The sequence below is a fragment of the Rhinopithecus roxellana genome, chromosome 3, assembly GCF_007565055.1.
Source record: "Rhinopithecus roxellana isolate Shanxi Qingling chromosome 3, ASM756505v1, whole genome shotgun sequence".
Taxonomy (NCBI): domain Eukaryota; kingdom Metazoa; phylum Chordata; class Mammalia; order Primates; family Cercopithecidae; genus Rhinopithecus; species Rhinopithecus roxellana.
This window is the reverse complement of record NC_044551.1, coordinates 70048775-70075645: the sequence shown is the minus strand read 5'-3', so window position 1 is coordinate 70075645 and position 26871 is coordinate 70048775. Positions and strand designations below refer to the sequence as shown.

Below are 26871 nucleotides of genomic sequence, written 5' to 3'. Positions count from 1 at the left end.
TGAATTTGTGCCATTGCACTCTGGCCTGGGCAACAAGAACAAGACTCTGTCTTAAAAAACAAAATAAAAAACAACAAAAGTCACTCTGTCCCCATGAAATAATAAACCCCCATTTTTTTCCCCTATCCCAGGTCCCTGGCAACCACCATTCTACTTTCTGTCTCTGAATTTTACCACTCTGGGTACCCTATTAGAATGAAACCAAGCTTTTCATTTTGTGACAGGCTTATGTCACTTAGCTTTAAACTGTCCTCAAGGTTCATCCATGTTGTAACATGTGTCAGAACTTCCTTCCTTTTTAAGATTGAGTAATTTCTATTGTGTGTATGTGCATATGTGCACACATACTACACTTCCTTTATCCATTCGTTTGTTGATGGACGCTGAGTTTCTTCTGTTTTTTGGCTATTGTGAACAATCCTGCCATTAACATGGGTGAACAAATAGGAATTAAAGTCTCTGGTTTCAGTTCTTTTGGGTATATACCCAGAAGTGGAATTGCTATATCATATAGTAATTCTATTACTGATTTTTTGATGAACCGCCATACTGTTTCATAGTAGCTACTGCATTTTATGTTTATGTTTATCTTTATTTCTTTTTGATACGGAGTTTCAGTCTTGTCGCCCAGGCTGGAGTGCAGTGGTGCAATCTCGGCTCACTGAAACCTCCACCTCTCAGGTTCAAGCAATTCTGCCTCAGCCTCCCGAGTAGCTGCGGTTACAGGCCACCACACCCAGCTAATTTTTATATTTTTAGTATAGAGAGGGTTTCACCATGTTGGCCAGGCTGGTCTTGAACTCCTGACCTCAGGTAATCCACCCACCTCAGCCTACCAAAGTGCTAGGATTACAGGTGTGAGCCACTGCGCCTGGCCAGCTACAGCATTTTATACTTCTAGTAGCAATGCACAGAGGTTCCAGTTTCTTCACATCTTTGCCAACATTTGTCATTTTTCTGTCCTTTTATATATAGCCATCCTAATGAATATGGAATGGCATCTCATTGGGATTTCGATTTACGTTTCCCTAATGATTAGTAATATACCTTTTTATAGAGCTAAAAATATGAGTCAAATATTTTGTTGTGCTTTTTATCAATTATAACTAGTAACAAGGAAAGAATAAGGCAACTGGAAAGTTCTCGTAATCTTCAGTTATTCCAGATACAAATTAGAAGAATAATACGTTATTGCATGAACTTGTGCCATTTAATTTTTTCTAAGTTCTTTTGCCTTCCATTGTTAGGGTTAGCGTTACTTTTTCTGGCCGTGATAGAACTTTCTGGTTTGTTTGTTTGTTTTGAGATGGAGTCTCGCTTTTTCGCCGAGGCTGGAGTGTAGTGGCGCAATCTTGGCTCACCGCAACCTCTGCTTCCCAGGTTCAAGCGATTCTCCTGCCTCAGCCTCTCAAGTAGCTGGAATCACGGGCGTGTGCCACCATGCCTATCTAGTTTTTGTGTTTTTAGTAGAGACGGGGTTTTGCCACTTTGGCCAGGCCGGTCTTGAACTCATGACCTCAGGTCATCCGCCCAACTCGGCCTCCCAAAATGCTGCGATTACTTGCGTGAGCCATCACGCCTGGCCAATAGAACTTTCTCAACACTCAACCATTTACTTTTGTCCCAAGCTAATTTCTTCCCTACTCAGGACCCTAGGTTTCTATTCATCATTTTGTAAATTCTTTTTTACTTTTAAATTTTTTCTCTCTCTTTTCTTTTTTTTGAGATGGAGTCTCACTCTGTCGTCCAGGCTCTGCCTCCCAGGTTCACGCCATTCTCCTGCCTCAGCCTCCCAAGTAGCTGGGACTACAGGCACCTGCCATCACACCCAGCTAATTTTTTGTATTTTTAGTAGCGACGGGGTTTTACTGTGTTAGCCAGGATGGTCTTGATCCACTGACCTTGTGATCCGCCCGCCTCGGCCACCCAAAGTGCTGGGATTACAGGCGTGAGCCACTGTGCCCAGCCTTAAATTTTTTCTCTTTTTTAAAAAATGTTGAAATTGTTTGCCTATCCTCCGATTTTGTTTCTGTTCTGTTCTGTTTTGTTTTGTTTTGAGACAGAGTCTTGCTATATTGCCCAGGCTGAAGTACAATGGTGCCATCTTGGCTCACTGCAACCTCCACCTCCTGCGTTCAAGCAATAATCGTGGCTCAGCCACCTGAGTAACTGGGATTACAGGCGTGTGCCACCACGCCTGGCTAATTTTTGGATTTTTAGTAGAGGTGGGGTTCTGCCATGTTGGCCAAGCTGGTCTCAAACTCATGGCCTCAAGTGATCTGCCCACCTCGACTTTCCAAAGTGCTAGGATTACAGCCAAGAGCCACTGTGCCCAGCCACCATTTTGCAAATTTTTTTTCTGAGCAGTTAATGATATTTCAGTATGGCTTTGAGATTACATCACTAAACATTGGTGAGGATTTGTACAAATAGGAGCATTTGAATTGCTGGCAGTTTATACTGAAACAACTGCTTTGGAGAGCAATTTGATCATATCCGGTAAAAGCTAAACATATATTCTGAAAGCTGATAGTTTCACTTCTAGGTATATATCCTTAAAGGAGTTTTTTTCAAACTTTCTCCCACAGTAAGAAATATATCTTACATGGCCAGGTGTAGCGGCTCACGCCTTTAATCCTAGCACTTTGGGAGGCCAAGGCAGGCAGATCATTTGAGGTCAGGAGTTTGAGACCAGCCTGGCCAACATGGTGAAATCCTGCCTCTACAAAAAAATACCAAAATTAGGTGGGCGTGGTGGTGAGTGCCTGTAATCCCAGCTACTCGGGAAGCTGAGGCAGGTAAATTGCTCGAACCCAGGAGGCAGAGGTTGCAGTGAGCTGAGATCATACCACTGTACTCCAGCCTGGGCAACAGAGCAAGACTCCATCTCAGGGGAAAAAAAAAAGAAATATATCTTACATTATGATTCAGATGTTTAAAAGCATACATACAAACCAGAATAGATTTTCCTGAAGTAGTTCTACCTGTTTTATACTCTGATATTTCTTTCTTTTTTGAATTCTTTTCTACTTTCTATATTTGAGGGGTGAGCGAAAAGCTGTCATCACTGACTAAACTGATTTCATGACTCGCCAATGCATGTTGATCTAGGGTTTGAGAAACTCAGTCCTAGACTAACTCGACTGTGCTTTCTAGGAGATATTCTTTAAGAATATTTATTGCATCATTGTTTTATTTTCAAAATACTAGAAACAGTGTAATGTCCTCCAAGTGAAAAATGGGCCAAATTGTGGTATACTTACATGATGGAACACTCAGTAGTGAAAATAAATGTACTAGATTTATATTTATCAGTGTAGATAGCCTGCGAACATATAACTGAGTAGAAAAAGCGATGGTGTATTTGTTAAAAATACAGCAATTTTTTTTTCTTTTTTTTTTTTTTGAGATGGAGTCTTGCTCTGTTGCCCAGGCTGGAGTGCAGTGGCGCAATCTCGGCTCACTGCAGGCTCCGCCTCCTGGGTTCACGCCATTCTCCTGCCTCAGCCTCCCAAGTAGCTGGGACTGCAGGCGCCTGCCATCCTCCCTGGCTAATTTTTTATATTTTTAATAGAGTTGGGGTTTCACCGTGTTAGCCAGGATGGTCTCGATCTCCTGACCTCATGATCCACCTGCCTCGGCCTCCCAAAGTGCTGGGAGTACAGGCGTGAGCCTCTGCCCGGCCATGCAGCAATATTTTCATGGTTTATGTGTACCTACACAAACACAGAAGCATGTATATATACAGACACAGAGAGAAGATAAAAACATAAATACTACTGATTATCATAGTTGCCTCTAATGGGGGCTGGGAGGAAAACAATGGGGATTTCAACCTTAACTATGGTTTTTATTTGAAATAAAGCATCTTAACCTATGTTCTTTTATAATAATTTATTAGTTTTGTTTTCTCATTAGAGGCTCAACTAAGTGAAAAGATTTCACTTCAGGCAATTCAGCAGTTGGTTCGAAAATCATATCAGGCTCTGGCTTTATGGAAACTTCTTTGTGAACATCAATTCACTGTCATTGTGGCAGAACTTCAGAAGGTAAGTTTTTTTTAATTTTTTTATGATTTTACCATTAATACTATGTTTGGATTTTTTTGGATGAGTATTTTGGCTTTGGAGGAGATTATTTTGGGAAGCATTTACGTTAATAATGAAGTTAGTATGTTATAGGAAGATCGCACAAAACCTTACTAACTTGGGGGACCTATTTTTTTCAAAGCCACAAGTTTTTACTTGTGGGTATGTGAATGAAATCATACTTTACAAACATTTTTTAAAACAGTGGACTGTAACCTTTATTTGAGCTACAGGTTCTTCTGAGAATCTGATAAAAGCTATCTCTCACTACCCTTAAAGAAATGCATATCAACATGGACACACAGACTTTTGCATATAATTTCAAAGGACCCAACAACCTAAAATAAATACTCTTGACTGGGCACCGTGCCTCACGCCTGCGATTCCAGCACTTTGGGAGGCTGAGGCAGGAGGATCACTTAAGCCTAGGAGTTCAGCACTATCCTGGACTACAGGCATGTGCCATCACAGGATGTTATTTTATAGTAATTTATTAGTTTTGTTTTCTCATTAGAGGCTCAACTAAGTGAAAAGATTTCACTTCAGGCAATTGGGAAGTGACATTCCCAATTCCCACTACTTGGGAAGCTGAAGCGGGAGGAGCACTTGAGCCTGGGAGGTTGAGGCACCAGTTAGCCGTGATTGTGCCACTGCACCCCAGCCTGGGTGACAGAGTGAGACCCTGTCTCTCTCTCTCTCACACACACACACAAACCACTCCTACTTCATTTTATGTATGTATTTTTTTTGTTGTTGTTATTTTAGAGATGGAGTCTCGCTGTGTTGCCCAGGCCGAAGTGCAGTTGTGCGATCTCGGCTCACTGCAACCTCCACCTCCCAGGTTCTAGCAATTCTCCTGCCTCAGCCTCCCAAGTAGCTGGGATTACAGGTGCACGCCACCCATGCCCAGCTAATTTTTTGTATTTTAGTAGAGACGGGGTTTCACCGTGTTGCCCAGGCTGATCTCGAACCCCTGAGCTCAGGTAATCCACCCGCCTCGGCATCCCAAAATGCTAGGATTATAGGCGTGACCTACCGTGCCCGGCAACTGCTGTTAGAATATATAGAGGAAATTTATTCCTACCTTTTATTTAATTGTGAACATTTCTAAACGTATACAGAAGTAGAGCAAAAACTGTAACTCCCACATACATTTGACTCATTCAGCATTTTCAAGATATTGTGTTTCTTAAAAAAAATAGTTCCTTGAATAACAACAATGTCATTATCACAGTTACCAGTTTTTCTTGAGACAGTGTCTTGCTCTGTCTGGAGTGCAGTGGCACGATCACAGCTCACTGCACCCTTGACCTCCCTGGGCTCCAGTGATTCTCCTACTTTAGCCTCCCGAGTAGCTGGTATTATAGGCACACACCACTATGCCTAGCTAATTTTTGTGTTTTTTTTTTTTTTTTTGTAGAGATGGGGTTTCACCGTATCTCCTAGGTTGGATAGTTACCAGTATTAAGTATCAATATTTGATAGCAAAATCTGTCTGAAAAATGTCTTTTTACAGATTGGTTCTTTCAAATCAGGATCTAAACAGTTTAGTTGGTTTGCTCGTGGAATTTATTGTTTATCTTTCATCTGTTTCAATCTGAAGCAGTCTTTCCTTCTTTTTCTTTTCCTGGCTTTTGCCTTGTAGAAATCCAATCATCAATCCAGTAGAATGTCCAGCATTGTAAGGACATTCTAAGGCTTTTTTTTTTTTTTAATCCTCTTTGTAGTGAACTTCTTCCTCTATCTCCTGCATTTTCTTTGAAATGAAAGTTTAATATATAAGCTTGATTTGGTTCAGCTCCTTTTTTGAGGAAGAATAGAATACTTCATAGGTAGTGGTTTGTTCATCAGACCGTTAGAAGACACAAAAGGTTTCATTGTCCTTTTAGTGATACTGAGATGGATTGCTGGATTCAAGTAGTTAAGCCTAGTACTGCCATTGTGGAATTCTCCATCAGACTTTAATCATCCATTGATAATATTGCTGGAATTTATTATTTCACTTAGGATTACAAAAGGGGAATATTTATTTGTTTGTTTTTTATTTTTTTGAGACAGTGTCTCATTCTGTCACCCAGGCTGGAGTGCTGTGGAGCGATCTCAGATCACTGCAACCTCCACCTCCTGGGTATAAGCAATTCTCCTGCCTCAGCTTCCCGAGTAGCTGGGACTACAGGCATGTGCCACCATGCCTGACTGATTTTTGTATTTTTAGTAGAGACAAGGTTTCGCCATGTTGGCCAGGCTGGTGTTGAACTCCTGACCTCAGGTCATCTACCCACCTTGGCCTCCCAAAGTGCTGGGATTACAGGCATGAGCCACTGTGCCCGGCCAAAATGATATTTTAAATCTGTGATTCCTTCCCCAGTTACTAGCTGCAATTCTGTAAAAAAAAAAAATATCCTGTCCTATATGGATATTTCATTACTCTGAAACGCTTAATTTTTGACTCTTGTATACCATTTTTCAACGTTAGAAGGCAATCTCCTAATTCTTTCCACTAGTGTCCGATGAATAGATACTGTTTTTTCTTTTTAAAAATTCAAGCTAATATATTTAATTATGAAACTGTTAGCGTTTTCATACCAAGTGGAATAATTTTGAGTATTTATTGAGTGATAAATATATTGTAGGTAGGTTTTTATCCTGGGTATGTTTTTGTGATCCATCTTCAAAGCTCTCTTCCTTACATCACCAATTGTGTGCTCAATGAATGCAAATTGAAGATTTGTTCAAGAATTTTAACATAGTTTCGATATTTCCTTGCATTTAGAAAAAAGAGATAGCAGTCACATCACTAACAGAATCTTTTACTATAGTATAAATCAATACTTTAGAGCTTCATTTGGACAAGCAGATTTGTTCACAATACAGATTAAACTCCAATATTATAAGGTCTAGAATAATGGAATTCTAACAGATTTAGGAAGAAGTAAAATGTAAGCCCAAGATTTTCAAATGTAGCCAAGTGATTGTTTTTTCCATTTTATAACCAAAGCGAGGAGATCTGGCTCTAGTTTTGGCTCTACTTAAGCTTTACTTTTCTCATTTGGAAAGTGAGAGTTTTGGACTAGATCTACTGTACGTTCTTTTCCAACTCTGTATGATTTTATGTAAGTTTGCAAAAATTTATTTCTACTAATTAGTATATTTTCGCTTTTCAATTACAGAGTCTATCAGTGTTTAGGTTATTTTAAGTTATTACAATAATTTCATTATGTTTAGTAATATGGTATTTTTATAATTGTGATAGAAAAGTTTTATGCTCCTAGGAACTTCAAGAGCAGCTGAAGATCACCACCTTTAAAGATCTTGTAATCAGGGACAAAGAACTCACAGGGGCATTAATTGCTTCTCTTATCAACTGCTACATCAGAGATAATGCCGCTGTTGATGGCATTAGTTTACATTTGCAGGATATCTGCCCACTTCTGTATAGTACTGATGATGCCATTTGTTCTAAGGTATGATACTTTATTATCTATTTCATTGCTAGTTATAAGAGGTATCATGTACGATGAACCATCTTGTTTCACTTAATATAGGACCTCAGTCAGTTAGATCTCTTAACCTCTCCTAGCCTCAGGATCCTCATCTAAGAAAGGGGTTGGAATATGTGGCTTCTTAAAACCTGTGTATACTCTTTTAAGCTTAGCTTTTCTTTTTAAAAATATTTTTGTTTATTTATTTGACACAGAGTTTCACTCTGTTGCTTAGGCTATAGTGCAGTGCTGTGATCATAGCTCACAGCAGTGTCTAAGTCCTAGACTCAAGCAGTCCTCTCATGTAGCTGGGGACTACAGGTGTGCACCACTGCACCCAGCCAAATTTTTTCTTTTTTATAGAGATGCGTTCCAATTTGTTGCACAGGCTAGTCTTGAACTCTTCGCTTCAAGCGGATCCTCCTGCCTCAGCCTCCCATAGTGCTGGGATTATAAGTGTGAGCCACTATGCCCGGCCTTCCTTTAAGTTTTTCATGAAGAATCTTCTATTTTTTTATATATTTTTATTTATTTTTTTATTTTTTTATAAGACAGAGTCTTGCCTGTCACCCAGGCTGGAGTGCAATGGCACGATCTCAGCTCACTGCAACCTCCACCTCCCAGGTTCAAGTGATTCTCCTGCCTCAGCCTTCCAAATAGCTGGGATTACAGGTGTGCACCACCACACCCAGCTAATTTTTTATATTTTTGGTAGAGACACGGTTTCACCATGTTGCCTAGGGTGGTCTTGAACTCCTGACCTCTGCCTGCCTCGGCCTTGCAAAGTGTTGGGATTATAGACATAAGCCTCTGCTCCTGGCCCATAAAGAATCTTTGATAGTGTTTCTAGGCCATATTAAAAAGTCAAAGGTGAGAAATTAAGAAAAATCACTAAATTTACAAATTAAGAACATTTAGGGAATAATTTATCTCCTTAGAAGTTAAGGAAAAGTACTAAAACTTCAAGTAAATCTTTTGGTGAATTAGAGTTAATGGGGGCATTTTTATTGATCCTTTCCTACAGGTGGAAAAAATAAATAAATGAGTATCGCATGGACTGCCTGCTGCCCAATAATGTATTGACTAGGCAAGATAATTACCAGACAAAAGCTCTCTTGCTTAACATATTTGTGAGAGGAATTAAGAATAGCTAGGAATTTTTGGTCAAAATATTTTCTGCCTAAAATTAAGAAGTAAGTTTGTAGAGTTGTTTTCATTTTTAATAGTAATAATCATATATAAATTTAGACGTAGACTAAAACTTAGTTGACAGCATCATCTGTCTGCTTGGTTTTATATATTTTTAAGTTCTTGTTATCTCCTCTTCTAGGCAAATGAGCTTCTCCAGCGTTCCCGACAAGTTCAAAATAAGACTGAAAAAGAAAGAATGTTAAGGGAATCATTAAAGGAATATCAAAAAATTAGCAATCAAGTGGACCTTTCCAATGTTTGTGCTCAGTATAGACAAGGTGAGAAATAAAATGTTTCTTGTATCTTTTACTCAACTCAGAAGATAAATGATAGTGTATGAATGAAGCGAGCTAATGATGAAAAGCCACTTTCCAGACGCAAATCTTCTTTCAACATCAGAGGCCGAGTGAAAGGACATAGGAATGTCGTATCATTGTGTTGCAATATTTGATGACTACACTGACCTGCAGAAGCTGGTCTTTTTATCTTTTGAAATGTATAAGTTTTGTTTGTTTGTTTTTTGAGACGGAGTCTCTCTCCGTCAGCCAGGCTGGAGTACAGTGGCACGATCTCAGCTCCCTGCAGCCTCCGCCTCCCAGTTTCCAACAATTCTCCTGCCTCAGCCTCCCTGGTAGCTGGGATTACAGGCACCCACCACCATGCCCAGATAATTTTTATTTATTTATTTTTTTTTTACTTTTTTTTTGAGATGGAGTCTCTCTCTGTCGCCGAGACTGAAGTACAGTGGCATGATCTCAGCTCACTGCAAGCTCTGCCTCCCAGGTTCACGCCATTCTCCTGTCTTAGCCTCCCAAGTAGCTGGGACTACAGGTGCCTGCCACCAAGCCTGGCTAGTTTTTTGTATTTTTAGTAGGGACAGGGTTTCACCGTGTTAGCCAGGATGGTCTCGATCTCCTGACCTCATGATCCTCCCACCTCAGCCTCCCAAAGTGCTGGGATTACAGGCGTGAGCCACCGTGCCTGGCCAATACCCAGCTAATTTTTGTATTTTTAGTAGAGATAGGGTTTCACCGTGTTGGCCTGGCTGGTCTAGAACTCCCGACCTCAGGTGATACACCCATCTCAGCCTCTCAAAGTGCTAGGATTACAGATGTGAGCCACTGCACCTGGCTGAAATATGTAACTTTTTAGCATTAGAATTTCAGTTCTTGTCCAGTTCAATTACTGTATGTTTTAGATTGCTCTGGATTACATTTATTTTTCAGGTATTTAAAATTTTTATTGAGTTTTAAGGTATAATCGGCTTACTTTTTAAAAAATTACTTTAAATCAAATCTAACATAATGTAAAGGCTCTAACTGTTTGCACAGATATTATATTTAATCCTAAGGTATTTTTCCCTCCTCCCGTAGGGATCTGAAACTTTCCTTTTTGTTGTTTGAAATATGATCTTTTTTTTCCAGTGAAGAAATATATATATATATGTTTTTGGTTTTGGTTTTTTTTTTTTTTTTTTTTTTTTTTTTTGACAGAGTCTCATTGTGTCGCCCAGGCTGGAGTGCAGTGGTGCAATCTCGGCTCACTGCAACCTGTGCCTCCCTGGTTCAAGTGATTCTCCTGCCTCAGCCTTTTGAATAGCTGGGATTACCGGCATGTGCCACCACGCCCGGCTAATTTTTGTATTTTTGGTAGAGGCGGGGTTTCACCGTGCTGGTCAGCCTGGTCTCGAACTCCTGACCTCGTGATCTGCCTGCCTCAGCCTCGCAAAGTGCTGGGATTACACACCCGGCCCCCAATGAAGAAATGTATTTAACAGATGCCTTTTAGACATGTTAAGACTTTTTTCTTCTGAAGACCTATCAGAAATATTTTATGTTAGCAGGGTCACTATTGTACAGTAGAGACATAACCTTGACCATTATTTTTATGTGGCAGCTAAGGAAAAATGTATCCAACTTAGTAGTAAGTCATAGGCCTTCATTCTTTTCTTTCCCATCAGTGAGATTTTATGAGGGTGTGGTGGAACTTTCTCTTACGGCTGCAGAGAAAAAAGATCCTCAAGGTCTTGGACTTCATTTCTATAAACATGGAGAACCAGAAGAAGATATAGTTGGACTTCAGGCCTTCCAAGAAAGGTATATTCCATTACCTTAGCAGATTGTCATATTTATGGATACAGACTTTTCTTTGCGTAAAGTTTTTTGTTTTTTGATTTATATATATATTTTTGAGACAGAGTCTTGCCCTGTCATCTGGGCTGGAGTGCAGTGGTGTAATCTTGGCTCACTGCAACCTCTGCCTCCCAAGTTCAAGGTATTCTCGTGCCTCAGCCTCCCATGTAGCTGGGATTACAGGTGCGCACCACCACGCCTGGCTAATTTTGTATTTTTAGTAGAGACAGGGTTTCACCATTTTGACCAGGCTGGTCTTCAACTCCTAACCTCAATTGATCCACCCACCTCAGTCTTGCAGAGTGCTAGGATTACAGCCATCAGCCACCGTGTCTGGCCTCCTTGTGTAAAGGTTTAATTGACAGTATTAGGGAAATAATATTTCAAGTGTAACCCTTATAATATTGAATTATCCTTTTGCTTTTACTTAAAAGTGACTTCTTGTTTTATCAAAGGCCTGAATATTAATAGGTTAAGGTTATAGGTTATAACTTTTTTTTTTTTTTTTTTTTGAGTCATCCAGGCTGGGGTATAGTGGCACGATCTTAGCTCACTACAACCTCGTCCTCCTGGGTTCAAGCGATTTTCCGGCCTCAGTCTTCTGAGTAGCTGGGATTACAGACACACACCACCATGCCCGGCTAGTTTTTGTATTTTTAGTGGAGACGGGGTTTCACCATGTTGGCCATGCTTGTTTCAAACTCCTGACCTCAAGTGATCCACCTGCCTCAGCCTGCCAAAGTGTTGAGATTACGGGCGTGAGCCACCGCGCCCTGCTCATAGGTTATTATTCTTAACCTAGAGGTAAAATGTATTCTGATGAGAATTCTTAAATGCTTATGAGTGTTTTTTAACTTACCTCTGTGATTCTTCTGAGACTTACTAATGTGTTTTTAAATAGGATTACTTGTTTGAAAACAAAACTAGCTATTTTTTTTCTTCTCAAATTTTTGGTTCTGGATAATGATTAGTATTTCATTTTATTTTATTCATGTATTTATTTTTTTGAGACAGAATTTTCACTCTTGTTGCCTAGGCTAGAGTGGAGTGGCACAATCTCAGCTCACTGCAACCTCCATCTCGTGGATTCGGGCGATTCTCCTCCCTCAGTCTCCCTGGTAGCTGGGATTACAGGCACACGCCACCACGCCCAGCTAACTTTTTGCGTTTTTAGTATAGACAGGGTTTCTCCATGTTGAGCAGGCTGGTCTCTGACTCCTGACCTCAGATATTCTGCCCACCTTGGCCTCCCAAAGTTCTGGGATTACAGGCGTGAGCCACCATGTCTGGCCTAGTATTTCATTTTAAAGGATAATTTTTATGTATTCCCAAATTTGTTGAGACTGTTAAAAGAGAAATGTATGTCCTTAAAAGAAATATAGGCCGGGCACAGTGGCTCACGCCTGTAATCCCAGCACTTTGGGAGGCTAAGGTGGGCAGATCATGAGGTTATGAGTTTGAGACCAGCCTGACTATCATAGTGAAACCCTGTCTCTACTAAAAATACAAAAATTAGCCAGGCGTGGTGGTGCACACCTGTAATCCTGGCAACTCGGGAGGCTGAGGCAGGAGAATTGCTTGAACCCAGGAGGCAGAGGTTGCAGTGAGCTGAGATTGCACCACAGAACTCCAGCCTGGGTGTCAGAGCAAGGCTGCGTCTCGGAGAAAAAGAGAAATATATATAACCTTTCTATAACATATATATATGGAGGGTGTTTTGTTTTGTTTTGTTTCTGTTTTTGAGACAAAGCGTCCCTCTGTCACCTGGGCTGGAGTTCAGTGGCAGCATCATAGCTCACTGTAGCCTTGACCTTTTGGGCTCAAGTGATCCAGTGATCTTCCCACCTCAGCCTCCTGAGTAGCTGGGACTACAGGCACATGTCAGCACACTCGGCTAATTTTTTTTATCTCTTTAATTTCTTTAGAGACAGGGCCTCACTATAAGCCCAAGCTGGTCTTGAACTCCTGGGCTCAAGCAATCCTTTCTTCTCAGCCTCCCAAAGTGCTGAGATTACAGGTGTCAGCTACCACATCTGGCGAAAACATATTTTTTTATTACTGTATTTAATGACTTTACCCTTTTATGTTTAACCAAACACTTCTCAAACTTACTGAAAAAGTATATGGTTTCTGTTACTTTAAATGCCAAGTATGTACATATATTCTGCCAAATAGTCTTGAAATCCTTGTATATACTTAAATTAGGTAAGGTAAGTCAATGACTTTCTTTTTTTGTTGTTTGTTTTGTTTTGGGGGGGTTTTGTGTTTTGTTTTTGAGACAGGGCCTCATTCTGTTGCCTGGGTTGGAGTGCAGTGGCATGATAATAGCTCACTTGCAGCCTTACATTTCTGGGCTCAAGTGATCCTCCTGCCTCTGCCACTCAAGCAGCTGGGATTACAGGTGCATACCACCACGCTTGGTTAATTTTTTGTTTTGGTTTGGTTTTTTTGGTTTTTGTTTGTTTGTTTTTTGAGACAGGGTCTTGCTGTCGCCCAGGATGGAGTGTAGTGGCATGATCTCAGCTCACCTCAACCTCTGCCTCCCAGGTTCAAGCAATTCTTGTGCCTCAGTCTCCTGAATAACTGGCACTACAGGCGTGCACTCCTACGCCTGGCTGATTTTTGTATTTTTAGCAGATACGGGGTTTCACCATGTTGACCAGACTGGTCTTGAACTCCTGACCTCTGGCAGTCCCCCTGCCTTCGTCTCCCAGAGTGCTAGGATTACAGTTGTGAGCCACTGTGCCCGGCCAATTTTTTGTATTTTTTGTAGAGACATGGTCTCACTCTGTTGCCCCGGCTAGTCTTGAACTCCCAGCCTCAAGCCCTCCTCCTACCTTGACCGCCCTATGGCTGGCATTACAGGCGTGAGTCACCACACTTGCCATCATCTGCTTTCTAGTTAAATAATGTAATTGTTCCTTTTCCATTCTCTTTCAGATTAAACAGTTACAAGTGCATTACAGACACACTTCAAGAACTGGTAAATCAAAGTAAGGCCGCTCCTCAGTCTCCCAGTGTACCCAAAAAACCTGGTCCTCCAGTGTTGTCATCTGATCCAAATATGCTGAGTAATGAAGAAGCAGGACATCATGTAAGGGACAGAGTATATTTTCATTCTGAGAATACACTGTTTAGAAGTTCTGCATGGTAATGGTGGCACAGTCATCTTGGGGAAAGGTAGTAGTTCTTAGAAGTTATCATGTAAGGATTCTTGATTTCTTACTGGAGTTTATAGGTCTAAAGGGTTGTGATGCCCAGAAACAGAGCCTTTAACTGCTAATTTTTACTATTTTCTTTATTTTAGTTTGAACAAATGCTTAAATTGTCACAGAGATCCAAGGATGAGCTGTTTAGTATTGCCCTTTATAATTGGCTAATACAAGCTGATCTTGCAGATAAGCTGCTACAGGTAAATCTTTTTTTATTGCAGTTGCGTTAATTATTCTTAAGGAGCATAACTCAATGATTTGAGCACGTACATAGATGTAAAAAATTCAATTTCTCATCCCATGTCTACTATTAGATGTTAGTGTAAAGCTGAGTAATGCAATATCTTTTTCTAAGGGGCAAAGTAGGCTACTGCTCCAATTTTCTTGTTATTTCGAAGCTGATTGGGATAGTTTATATTGCGGGGTAGAAATCACTGGATTATGAATTATGAGTCCTGTAGGTCATCTTAACTCTGCCGTTAAGTCACTATGTGACTTCAGATATGTCCTTTTACCTACCCTAAGTCTCAGTGTTCCTCAGTCTATTTAATGAATACATAGCATTTGATAATTTCAATAATGCCTTTGAGCTCAGTGTCTAGGAATCAATAGCTGTGTTATCAAAGTTTATTTTAAAACGTGTAATTTTGTAGTAAATTTCCGTTTTCTTTTTTTTTTTTTTGAGATGGAGTCTGACTCTGTCACCCAGGCTGGAGTGCAGTGGCACGATCTCGGCTCACTGCAACTTCCGCCTCCCGGGTTCAAGCGATTCTCCTGCCTCAGCCTCCCAAGTAGCTGGGATTACAGGTGCCCACCACCACGCACGGCTAATTTTTATGTCTTTTTAGTAGAGACGGGGTTTCAACATGTTGGCCAGGCTGGTCTCAAACTCCTGAGCTCAGGTGATCTGCCCGCCTCAGCCTCCCAAGATGCTGGGATTATAGGCATGAACCACCATGCCCAGCCAAATTTCCTTTTCTTTTTTGAGGCAGGGTCTCAATCTGTAGCTTAGGCTGGAGTGCAGTGCAATGGCATGATAATGGCTCATTGTAGCCTCGACCTCCCTAGACTCAGGTGATCCTCCCACCTCAGCCTCCTGAGTAACTAGAACTATAGGCCCACACCACCACACCCAGCTAATTTTTTTGTAGAGACATGGTTTTGCCATGTATTGCCCAGGCTGGTCTCGAAATCCTGAGCTCACATGATCTGCCCACTTCGGCCTCCCAAAGTGCTAGGATTACAGACATGAGCTGCCATGCCAAGCTTACTAAACTATTGTTATCAACCTAATAGAATTATTTTGGGAACTCTTATGCTAACTGTGGTAAAACAAAAATTGTTTATAATAAGAAAATTTGCCCTCTCTTTTGTTATTGTTGGATTATAATTTTGCTTATTTTCATAAAACAAGGCAAAGTTGTAGTTGACTTAAAAATACTGTATTTTCTTTATCAGGAACATTATCTGTAGGTGGTTAGAAAATTTTTCTGAATAACTATATAATTTCTAGGTTGCTTCTCCATTTCTGGAGCCCCATCTAGTCCGAATGGCCAAAGTTGATCAAAACAGAGTTCGTTATATGGATTTACTCTGGCGGTATTACGAGAAGAACAGAAGTTTCAGTAATGCTGCTCGTGTACTGTCCAGACTGGCTGACATGCATAGGTATGGCATAATATTCTCATTGTGAAGGATGATTGAAAACTGAGCTATATGTACTTACCTTCAGTTTTCCTTAATTTTAGAAGAATCTAAGTTTTTTTTTTTTTTTTTGAGACAGAGTCTCGCTCTGTCGCCCAGGCTGGAGTACAGTGGCTGGATCTCAGCTCACTGTAAGCTCCGCCTCCCGGGTTTACGCCATTCTCCTGCCTCAGCCTCCCGAGTAGCTGGGACTACAGGCGCCCGCCACCTCGCCCGGCTAGTTTTTTTGTATTTTTTTTAGTAGAGACGGGGTTTCACCGTGTTAGCCAGGATGGTCTCGATCTCCTGACCTCGTGATCCGCCCGTCTCGGCCTCCCAAAGTGCTGGGATTACAGGCTTGAGCCACCACGCCCGGCCAAAGAATCTAAGTTTTAATATACTGACCTAAATTTTTTAAATAGGATGTTATTTTTTAGACATAAAGTATTTCTTTGTGTGTTGTCTAAAATTGTGGATCTTTCTTATTAGAAATCTAAAATAGATTTTTTTTTAAATCTAATGATTTTTTTCAAGTTTCAGATGGCCTTTTATGTGCATTTGGTATGAAACAGTACATACTAATTGACATATTTGTATCTTCAATCCTTAAGAAATTGTGTAACTAAAAATAAGCGTTTGCCCTTCTAGCACAGAAATTTCACTTCAGCAGCGACTGGAGTACATTGCTCGAGCCATTCTTAGTGCGAAAAGTTCCACTGCCATTTCATCAATAGCTGCCGATGGTGAATTCCTTCATGAATTAGAAGAAAAAATGGAGGTAAGTGCTAAAGATCTTAAGCTGTGTCTACGTTGAGTACTAGCCACATAGTTTTTCCACATTCCATTCTTCCCTTGGTAAGTAATAGGTCTGTAGAAGTCATTATTATTCTAGTTACTTTTGCCTGTTTATTTTTATGTTTAGATATAAATCTTAAAGAGATTTCTAAGGATACACTTGGGTCATAAAAACATTGCTATAATTTAGAAGTTTTGTCTTTGGCATTTCTAAAACTTTTTCCCAGCTGGGTGCAGTGGCTCACGCCTGTAATCCCAGCACTTTGGGAGGCCGAGGCAGCCAGATCATGAGGTTAGGAGTTCGAGACCAGCCTGGCCAACATGGCAAAACCTTGTCTCTACTTTAAAAAATACAAAAATTAGCCAGGGGTGGTGGCACACACCTGTAATCCCAGCTACTCAGGAGGGTGAGGCAAAAGAATCACTTGAACCCAGGAAGCGGAGGTTGCGGTGAGCTGAGATTGCACCACTGCATTCCAATGTGGGAGACAGGGTGAGACTCTGTCTCGGAAAATAATAATAATAAAAAATAAAAGTTTTTCCCAACTGTTTAAACAGCAAGTGGATTACATCACATTCATCATTTATTCTGGAAGCAAATAAAGAGATGTATGAAGTAGAGTAGGCTAAAACTTCCCTAACTGAGAGAATCAAAAACATACCATCATCCAAATACAAAAGTTTGTTTCTTATTCACAAAAATCCAGGGTTAGTCTTCCGATTGGCAGCCGGCTTTCCTTCATGTGGTTGATTTAGGAACCCAAGTTCTATTTTCTGGCACTACCATTCCCTAGGGCCTTTTGCTTTATCTTCAGCAGAGGGAGGAAAGAAAAGAAAGAACACATTCACTCTCTTAAAAACTACAGCCCTGACATGACACACTTTACTTCTACTCACATTCCTTTCAAGAGAACTTGGTTTTATGGCCATACCTCCCTTGCAAAGGAGACTGAGCTGTATAGTCTAACCATTTGGCTTCAGGCTTGGAGGTTATGAATATTGGTGGGCAGCAAGGGGTCTGCCACAGTACACTTCCTGTGAAATCTATTATGTTTAGTTGATGTCTGTTATGATGATGTTAGCCTATTATGATGGAAATCTTCATTTATACATTATTTTAGCAAACTTAAAAAGTCAGATAGTAGGAGCCACTCTTTCAAATGTATGTTGATTTATCATAAATAAATTAAGACATCCTATTTTCTGCCCAAACTAGGTTGCTAGGATCCAACTTCAGATACAAGAGACACTACAACGGCAGTATTCCCATCATTCTTCTGTACAGGATGCAGTGTCTCAGCTGGATTCTGAGCTGATGGACATAACTAAGGTAATAAAAAAGCAAGTTTTTATAGTCGTCATCTAATAATGAGAAAGTTTTGTTTTTTATTTTGCTTTTTGTTTCATGGGGAAAATTACCTTATCTCCGCAAATAAGATAAGGCATCTTTGGCAGCTTGTCAGTAGGCTGACAGATCACTGCTTCATCTGACTCCTAGAAAAGGCTAAGGTACTCTTTCCAGGCCAGTAGCTACAAAGAACCTATCAACCTCACGAAAGCTGTGTTAAAACCAGCTTATTTCCAGCCTGGGCAACATGGCGAAACCTCATCTCTACAAAAAAAACACCAAAAAAGGCCCTGGCACTGTGGCTCACACCTATAATCCAGCACTTTGGGTGGTTGAGGCAGGCAGATCACCTGAGGTCACGAGTTTGAGACCACCTGGTCAACATGGGGGAAGTCCATCTCTACTAAAAATATAAAAATTAGCCAGGTGTGGTGGCACGTGCCTGTAATCTCAGCTACTTGGGAGGCTGAGGCAGGAGAATCACTTGAACCCGGGAGGCAGAGGTTGCAGTGAGCTGAGATCGCACCACTGCAGTCCAGGAGCCTGGGCGATAGAGCAAGACTCAGTCAAAAAAAAAAAAAAAAATTAGCCTGTTGTGGTGGTGTGCAGTTGTAGTTCCAGCTACTCAGGAGACTGAGGTGGGAGGATTGATTGAGCCCAGGAGGCTCAGGTTGTTGTGAGTCTCGATGGTGCTACTGCATTCCAGCCTGAGTGACAGAGTGAGACCCTGTCTCAAAAAGAAAAAAAAAGAAAAAAAGAAAAATCATCTTATTTATGGTCTCACTTCTTGCCATGGAAAAACTAACTTATCTTTGCTTAACTCTCTAAACTTCTTTCTCGCTCTGTAATTTTCTGGGCAGTTCCTTCCTCTTCATTTATTCTTAGACATAGTTCCAGGTACCCTGAAACACTTTGAGATTTGTCAGTATTCCTGTGATTCTTCAACCCATTGTTTATACAACACTAAATCTAAAATACCATTGCAGGGGGGTTTGTGGGGAAGGTGGAGATGGCTAATGGGTACAAAAACAATATAGAAAGAATGAATAAGACCTATTTGGTAGCACAATAGGGTGACTATAGTCAATAATAACTGTATATTTTAAAGCAGAAAATGTAATTGGATTATTTGTAACTCAGAGGATAAATGCTTGAGGAATAGATACCCCATTCTCCATGACATGCTTATTTCTCATTGCATGATTGTATCAGAACATCTCATGTACCCCATAAATACATACACCTACTGTGTACCCATAGAAATTTGAAAAAGTGGCTTTTAAAATTTTTAAATAAATAAATAAATGGAATGTCGTTGCAACATCTTCTTCTCAGCCAAGAAAAGCTCTACATGCTAAAATCTGTTTGAATGTATTTACCATACTTACCCCCCTTTTTTTTTTTTTGAAACGGAGTCTTACTCTATTGCCAGGCTGGAGTGCAAAGGCGTGATCTCGGCTGACTTCAGCCTCCAACTGCCTCAGCCTCCTGAGTAGCTGGTCCTACAGCCTTGCGTCACCACGCCCGGCTAATTTTTTTTTTTTTTTTGTATTTTAGTAAAGACCGGGTTTCACCATGAGGGCCAGGATGGTCTCAATCTCCTGACCTCGTGATCCGCCCACCTCGGCCTCCCAAAGTGCTGGGATTACAGGCGTGAGTCACGGTGCCTGGCCCATACCCTTACCTTTTTAAATATGGAATTATAACCAGCTACATACATTATCACATCTTTATATCATATTTCAGAAACTTTACACAAAATCTTTGGTTATTTTTTAATTTTCAAGGAGTGCTTCACTGTTAATCTCTAAATGTTGACCTCTAGTTGGATGTTTAATTTTGGGATTTTCTCTCACAGCTTTATGGGGAATTTGCTGACCCATTTAAACTTGCAGAGTGTAAACTTGCAATAATTCATTGTGCCGGTTATTCAGACCCTATATTGGTGCAGACACTTTGGCAAGATATCATAGAGAAAGGTAAGTGTTCAGTTATAGGTATGTTAGCATATGTTATGTAGTGACTTGGTGGAGAAATGCAAGCTGCTAGTAACTAATATAATGCAAGCTGCTAGTGGCTCATGAAAATTGTATATACCTAAGGAGAGAGTAAGTGGAAGTCACATGGGTATGGTGGAGGATGATCGTACAGAGAATGACCCAAGTGAATATTTGGGAGAATACTCAGTGAGAAGATTGTTTAATTTATATTGTTTGTGCTGCCTTACAAAGGATACTGAGACACTCACCTCAGAATCTAATAACCAAGTATAACCTATTAAGACGTGAGAGTATCTCAGACAATAACAGAAACACCAAATCTGTTAATCATATTGTGACTGTTCTAAAGTATTTTGAACCTTGAAACAATTAAATAGCCAATGTAAACATTTCACATTAAAAATAATTTGGGTTTCAAATGATATGTCTTTTTGTTACAGAACTGAATGACAGTGTGACATTGAGCTCCTCGGATAGAATGCATGCTCTTAGTCTCAAGATTGTTCTCCTTGGCAAAATTTATGCTGGCACACCACGTTTCTTTCCTTTAGGTAAGCTGTGATCTTAGGTGCAGTCACGTATTTTTCTGTTCTGATGGTTTTCTCCATTGATATGGACAAATAATGATCTTTTGAGTAAAATAATGAGTTTCTTTGTTGCTATTTAGTTCAGCAGTTTAATTCTACTTATCTGGAAAGATTTCCAAAGAATGGCAAAATTTGTTAATGAAGAGTTGAGTATGAAACTTTCTGTGACTAACTTTCCAAGTTTATATATCTATCTTAGGATTGTGCTGACTGACAAACTATGATTATATTGTTGGTAACCCTATACAAGTTTCTGAAGAGAAAAGAAAAACTTGGTTGATGTTATTGTGCATAGGTAATCTGTGACTGATTCAACTGTTCTTTTTTATGTTGAGGACATGTTTTTCTTTAAAATAGCAAGTAATTATGTTAAAACTTAGTGTTTGAATCCCTTTCTTAACGAGATATGGTGGCTATAATTTTTATATAAGGTAGCTAATTATAAGCTATTTACCAACCTACAAGTGTTTTCCTCAGTGATAAAACAATAGAAACAACATAAATACATCCATAAAGTAGAATATTAAGTACTTTTGTGTTATTTGAAAATATTGAGAGATATGAAAATCCTCACAATATAACTTTTTTTTTTTTTTTTGAGACAGAGTCTTGCTCTGTTGCCCAGGCTGGAGTGGAGTGATGCCATCTCGGTTCACTGCAACCTCCACCTTCCGGGTTCAAGCAGTTCTCCTGCCTCAGCCTCCCAAGTAGCTGGGATTACAGGTGCCTGCCACCATGCCTGGCTAATTTTTTGTGTTTTTATTAGAGATGGGGTTTCCCCATGTTGTCCAGGCTGGTCTCAATCTCCTGGCCTCAGGTGATCCGCTTGCCTTGGCCTCCCAAGGTGCTGGGATTATAGGCATTTGCCACTGTGCCCAGCCTAATTGTGTTTTCAAATGAGCATTCAAACTTATTTACAGACCATCTCTGACTTGAGGTCTGTTCCCTCCGGACATAGGCAGAAATAAAATCATTTTGTTCATACCCTTACTTCTTGTAGGTATAATATTGAAACGGTTCCCTTTCCATACCATTTTATTGATCCTAAAAATAAAGAGAAATAAAAGAGCAAATACATACTTTATATAAATGTTTGTAAGTGTGTGAAACTGATACTTTTGATAGTTGTTTTAGAAAACACTGCATTGTGGGTGGGCATGGTGGCTCACAGGTGTAATCCCAGCACTTTGGGAGGCCAAGGTGGACGGATTGCTGGAGCCCAGGAGTTCAAGACCAGCCTGGGGGCACTGCACTCCAACCTCGGTGACACAGTGAGACCCCATTTCAATAAATAAACCAATGACACTGTATAACATAGTTCTTTTTGAGGAATTTTCGTTTTAATTCAGAAATAATCACGTGGGCTTTGCATGGTGGCTCACACCTGTAATCTCAACACTTTGGAGAGGCAAAAGGCAGGACGATTCCTTGAAGCCAGGAGTTTGAGACCAGCCTGGGCATACCAAGACCCCGTCTCTACAGAAAAAATTAAGATTAGCTAGTCATGGTAACATGTGCCTATAGTCCTAGCTAATCAGGCTGAGGCAGGAGGATTTCTATGTTTTATTTATATATATATATTTCTTTTGATAGAGAGGGGATCTCACGATATTGCCCAAGCCAGTCTTGAATTAGCCACGCCTAGCTAATTTTTTTGTATTTTTAATAGAGACAGGGTTTCACCATGTTGGCCAGGCTGGTACTCCTGACCGAAGGTGATCTGCCCACCGTGGCCTCCCAAAGTTCTGGGATTACAGGCATGAACCACCACGCCTGGCCATAACTATAAATTTGGTTGTTACTGTTTATGATAAGACAGGCAGTTAAAAGTAAGAATGAGGCCACAGTTAGAACTATCAAATAAATCTAGGGGTAGGGCATTAAAAAACACATTTAATATTTCTGAAATCAGGATGCAGTTGCCCTTTTCTGAAAAGCTGTTAAATTGAGGAAACATATTTTTTAAAAATACTGATATTAAAAAAAATTATCAGCGAAGTCCTCTTCATTATTGGGATTGTGAATGGTCTCTGTTTTCTTCTTGTATCTTTCTGAATTTTCTAGGTTCTGTAATTTTGATTTTAGGACATTTTCGTCATCCCGAAAATAAACTCTGTGCTCATTAGTTGTCACTTTCCATTCCTTCACACCCTCCAGCCCTAGGCAGCCACTAATCTACTTTAGATTTGCCTATTCTGGTATATATCTTACTTTTATTAGAAAAAGGTTTTTTTCCTTTTAAGCTGAGAGTGATGGTGCACACTTGTAGTCCCAGCTTACTTGGGAAGTTGAGGTGGGAGGATTGAGCTCAGGAGTTCAAGGTCAAGGCTATCATACAGTGTAGTTACTCCTATGAATAGCCACTATTTCTAGTCTGGGCAACATAGCAAAAAAAAAAAAAAACCCGCCCCAAAAAATTGCAGCTGGATTTCAGAAGATATCCCCCTAGAAACTACTCAGTTATGAATAAGACCTACCTTTTAGTATCAAGACCTACAAATACAAATTTCCAACCTTTTTTTTTCCTTCCCAGATTTTATTGTACAATTTTTAGAACAGCAGGTTTGTTCTTTGAACTGGGATGTGGGCTTCGTAATACAGACAATGAATGAAATTGGAGTACCATTACCTAGACTACTAGAAGTTTATGATCAGTTGTTCAAATCACGGGTAAGGAAAATATTAAATAACATAAAATTATTTTCTTTAAAGTAGCTTTGTAGATATAGAGTGGGCTATTTTGATTGTATTTTTGTATCTTATCACTTAGTCTAATTACACTTGGTTGAGTCTTGGAAATTATGCTTTAGACTTTTTAAACTGATAATGAGAGTTGCTTTCCTGTATATCATGATTAAAATGAAATATTATTTTTGAATATTAATAAACATATGCTTTACTCTTGGTGGAAGAGGCTAAACTAAGGTGTGGGCTAAACTCATTACATTAAGAATCATCATTTGCTTTAAAAGAACAAGATTACATTGTATTTATTTACTATAATCTCATCTAAAATGTCAATGCTTAAAGATCCTTCTCACCCTGCTGAGCGACTATATGTTTTGTAATTTTTATGCTAAGGATAAAAGATCCAAATAAAAACTTTTCAAAGTAGATTTATAGTAGCATCATACAGTGTTTACAACATTAGCCTGTGATGGAAATGAGCAGGTAACTGTAGTATCTCCATCTTGTATTGCAAAAAGACAAGAGCAGAGATGTTAAATAACCTGCTCAAGTCACATGGCTAGTAACTGGTGAAGCCAGACCTAGAATTAAGTTTCTGTTACTGCTAGTTTAGTCTCTTTATGATGTCAGACTAAATCTGCATAGGTTCAAAGTGAAAGTGGTGTCACAACCCATAGAAAGAAAGATTTTTCTCTTACCTCAGATTCCTAAGCAGGACATTTACATGCTCTGCAAAGTAGATTGGTATATCAAATATTCGTCCTAAGTAATATCATAGTGTTGTTAATTAATAAGTTTTTAATGTTGTTTGAAATATTAACTGTAATCAGATATATAATTTAGTAGCCATGTAATATTAAATGCTTTTTAATGGCAGTAAGTTTTGCATGGACCCTGATGTCTACTTTAGTATAAATGATTTAAAGAATCAGTTGACACAACTTGCCTCACATTTCATTATGTATATTTCTTCATAGGATCCATTCTGGAACAGAATGAAGAAGCCACTGCACCTTTTGGATTGTATACATGTATTATTGACAAGATATGTTGAGAATCCCAGCCAAGTTTTAAATTGTGAAAGGTACCTATGAATTAAATATTGGACTAGCAAAAGCTTTTAAATGCTTCTAATAAATACCTGGGTAAAAAATTTGAAGAGAAGATGGTAAGATATGGGAATTGTAAAGAAGTACAGGGAATTTAAACTCTTGTGTATATTAGCAGTAACTGTTTGAATGATATTGATCACCATGTATGAAAAATAGGAGTTTTTTCTATTTTCAATCCTTGTCCTAAATTCTTTCTACAGCTGAACATAAATAATTTATTCATTTCTTCTGCTTTAGATTAGTGACCTAGGACCAAAACATTTCAATTACATCTTTGCAGTATTATTGGCCATTTAAGGGATATTCTTTTGAAAAAGTATTAGCAGGAATCATCTCTTACTGCTTTCTTCTCATTGTAAAAATCTTCAAATGGAACCCACCTACCCCCTAAGTTTTCTTTTTTACTTTATTTCTTATTTACTTAATCACATGGTTTTTCCTCTTCTGTGAGAATTAAAGTTGCCAGAAGTTGGTGGGGAAGAAGTCCTTTAGGAGGAAATGTTTGTAAATGTATAATTAATCATGTGTCTTTTTCTTTATAGGAGAAGATTTACAAATCTCTGCCTGGATGCTGTTTGTGGTTACCTTGTTGAGCTCCAGTCTATGAGCTCGTCAGTAGCAGTACAAGCCATCACTGGGAATTTTAAATCTCTTCAAGCTAAATTAGAACGGCTTCATTAATTACTGTGATATACTTTCATCCATTTTGTGATCTGTAAAATAAAAACTCAGCTGGGTCCAGATATCAGGTGTTCTAAATCTAAGAATGTAAGAACAATCTTAATGGAAATATGTTTTTAATAAGTGGCTAACATCTACAAATAGTACCTTTTCTAAATGAATTCTTTTTTATGACTGTTTTGTTTTTTAGTAATTGGGTGAAAAAACAACTGAAATGAGATTCTTTATTATTTTAACGTAAGGATTAAAAAAATTTAGATGCTGTTATTTTGAATTGTACTGCAGGCAGAAATTTTGAATTTATATTATTCATTTTCAAGTTAGTCCAAGGATATTGGCACTAAAACTCCACTAGGCGGCCAGGCACGGTGACTTACGCCTGTAATCCCAGCACTTTGGGAGGCTGAGGTGGGTGAATCACGAGGTCAAGAGTTTGAGACCAGCCTGGCCAACATGGTGAAACCCCATCTCTACTAAAAATGCAAAAAAATTAGCCAGGCGTGGTGGCAGGCACCTGTAATCCCAGCTACTCGGGAGGCTGAGGCAGGCGAATCACTTGAACCCAGGAGGTGGAGGTTGCACTGAGCCAAAATCTTGCTATTGTACTCCAGCCCAGGCAACAGTGCAAGACTCTGTCTCAAAAAATAAAAAACCTCCAAATAGGCTAAGCAGATCCATTCCCATAATAGTGGATTCTAAAACTGTCTTTAAATAGGCGAATAACTGACTTTTTCAAAACTTTTTTTAGGTGTTGGGTTCACCCTTGAAAGAACTGTCCTCCGACAACTAGTTTTGTCAGTTAAAGCCCTTGAGGATTGATATATATACCTGGTTGGTTGAGCAGGTGATAAAACTTGTAACTAATGTTGTGTCGTGAAAAGCTACACAGGGAGGTACTATTTTCCCTTAGTGTCTACTTGGCTCCTTGGCCTTGTGACTACTGATTCCATTCGAGTAGTGCTTCTCAAAGTATGTGCTCCAAACCGGAAGCATCAGCATCACCTAGGAATTTGTTAGAAATGCAAAAGCTCGAGCCCCAACCCAGACCAACTGAATCAAAAACGTGGAGGATGAGGCCCCGCTTTCTGTGTTTTAACAAGTTCTCCAGGAGATTTTGGTGCACGTCAAATTTGAAAGCCACTGCAGTAAAGGATACTGCTGCCTTCCATAGTTTATGGATTGAACTCCCTATGTGGCTCCTCCTTCCCCATTCTCTGTGAATAACCACTCACACGAGTTTTGCCCAAGGCACACTATATAAAGCAAAACTGTTAGTAATGTACTTTTTAATTATTCTTTAACAAAATAGAATAACTAAACCAAGTGCTTCAAAGTAATAGCAACAAGAGAGAAGAGTGGGAGTGACCAGAGCTAACAAAACACTCTATTCCATTTTTTGGGGGGAGACAGAATCTCACCCTGTAGCCCAGCCTGGAGTGCAGTGGCACAATCCTGGCTCACTGCAACCTCTGCCTCCCAGGTTCGAAGCAATTCGCCTGCCTCAGCCTCCCGAGTAGCTGGGATTGCAGGCATGCACCACCACACCCAGCTAGTTTTTGTATTTTTAGTAGGGATGGGTTTCACCATGTTGGCCAGGCTGGTCTTGAACTCCTGACCTCAAGTGATCCGCCCACCTCAACCTCCCAAAGTGTTGGGATTACAGGCGTAAGCCACCGCACCTGGCCTATTCCCTTCTTGTTTTATGCTACCACAAATAATTACCTCCTGTTTATTGTAAGCGGTGCATGTCTAACAATTTTTAGGATACATTTTGAATATATTTTTCCTTCCATTTTTGTCTTTTCCCAAGACCATAGGGTTGCCTTCTCTACATTTGTTCTCGTAGAATTCAGCTCCCTTTTCCCTATAATC

General features: G+C 39.7%; 1 protein-coding gene across 1 annotated transcript in view; it reads left to right on the top strand.

Annotated features, from left to right (window-relative positions):
* NUP155 (nucleoporin 155) overlaps positions 1-25174 on the top strand; it is a 78827-nt gene extending 53653 nt beyond the window's left edge. The window contains exons 22-35 of the mRNA XM_010367674.2: positions 3919-4049; positions 7361-7552; positions 8901-9039; positions 10722-10857; positions 13834-13987; positions 14201-14305; positions 15619-15773; positions 16437-16566; positions 17800-17913; positions 19790-19910; positions 20372-20482; positions 23052-23188; positions 24184-24290; positions 24861-25174. Coding sequence (XP_010365976.1) covers positions 3919-4049; positions 7361-7552; positions 8901-9039; positions 10722-10857; positions 13834-13987; positions 14201-14305; positions 15619-15773; positions 16437-16566; positions 17800-17913; positions 19790-19910; positions 20372-20482; positions 23052-23188; positions 24184-24290; positions 24861-24999 — 1871 coding nt within the window. The 3' untranslated portion in view covers positions 25000-25174. The remainder of the gene's footprint in view (positions 1-3918; positions 4050-7360; positions 7553-8900; positions 9040-10721; positions 10858-13833; positions 13988-14200; positions 14306-15618; positions 15774-16436; positions 16567-17799; positions 17914-19789; positions 19911-20371; positions 20483-23051; positions 23189-24183; positions 24291-24860) is intronic.
* The last annotated feature ends 1697 nt before the right edge of the window (positions 25175-26871 follow it).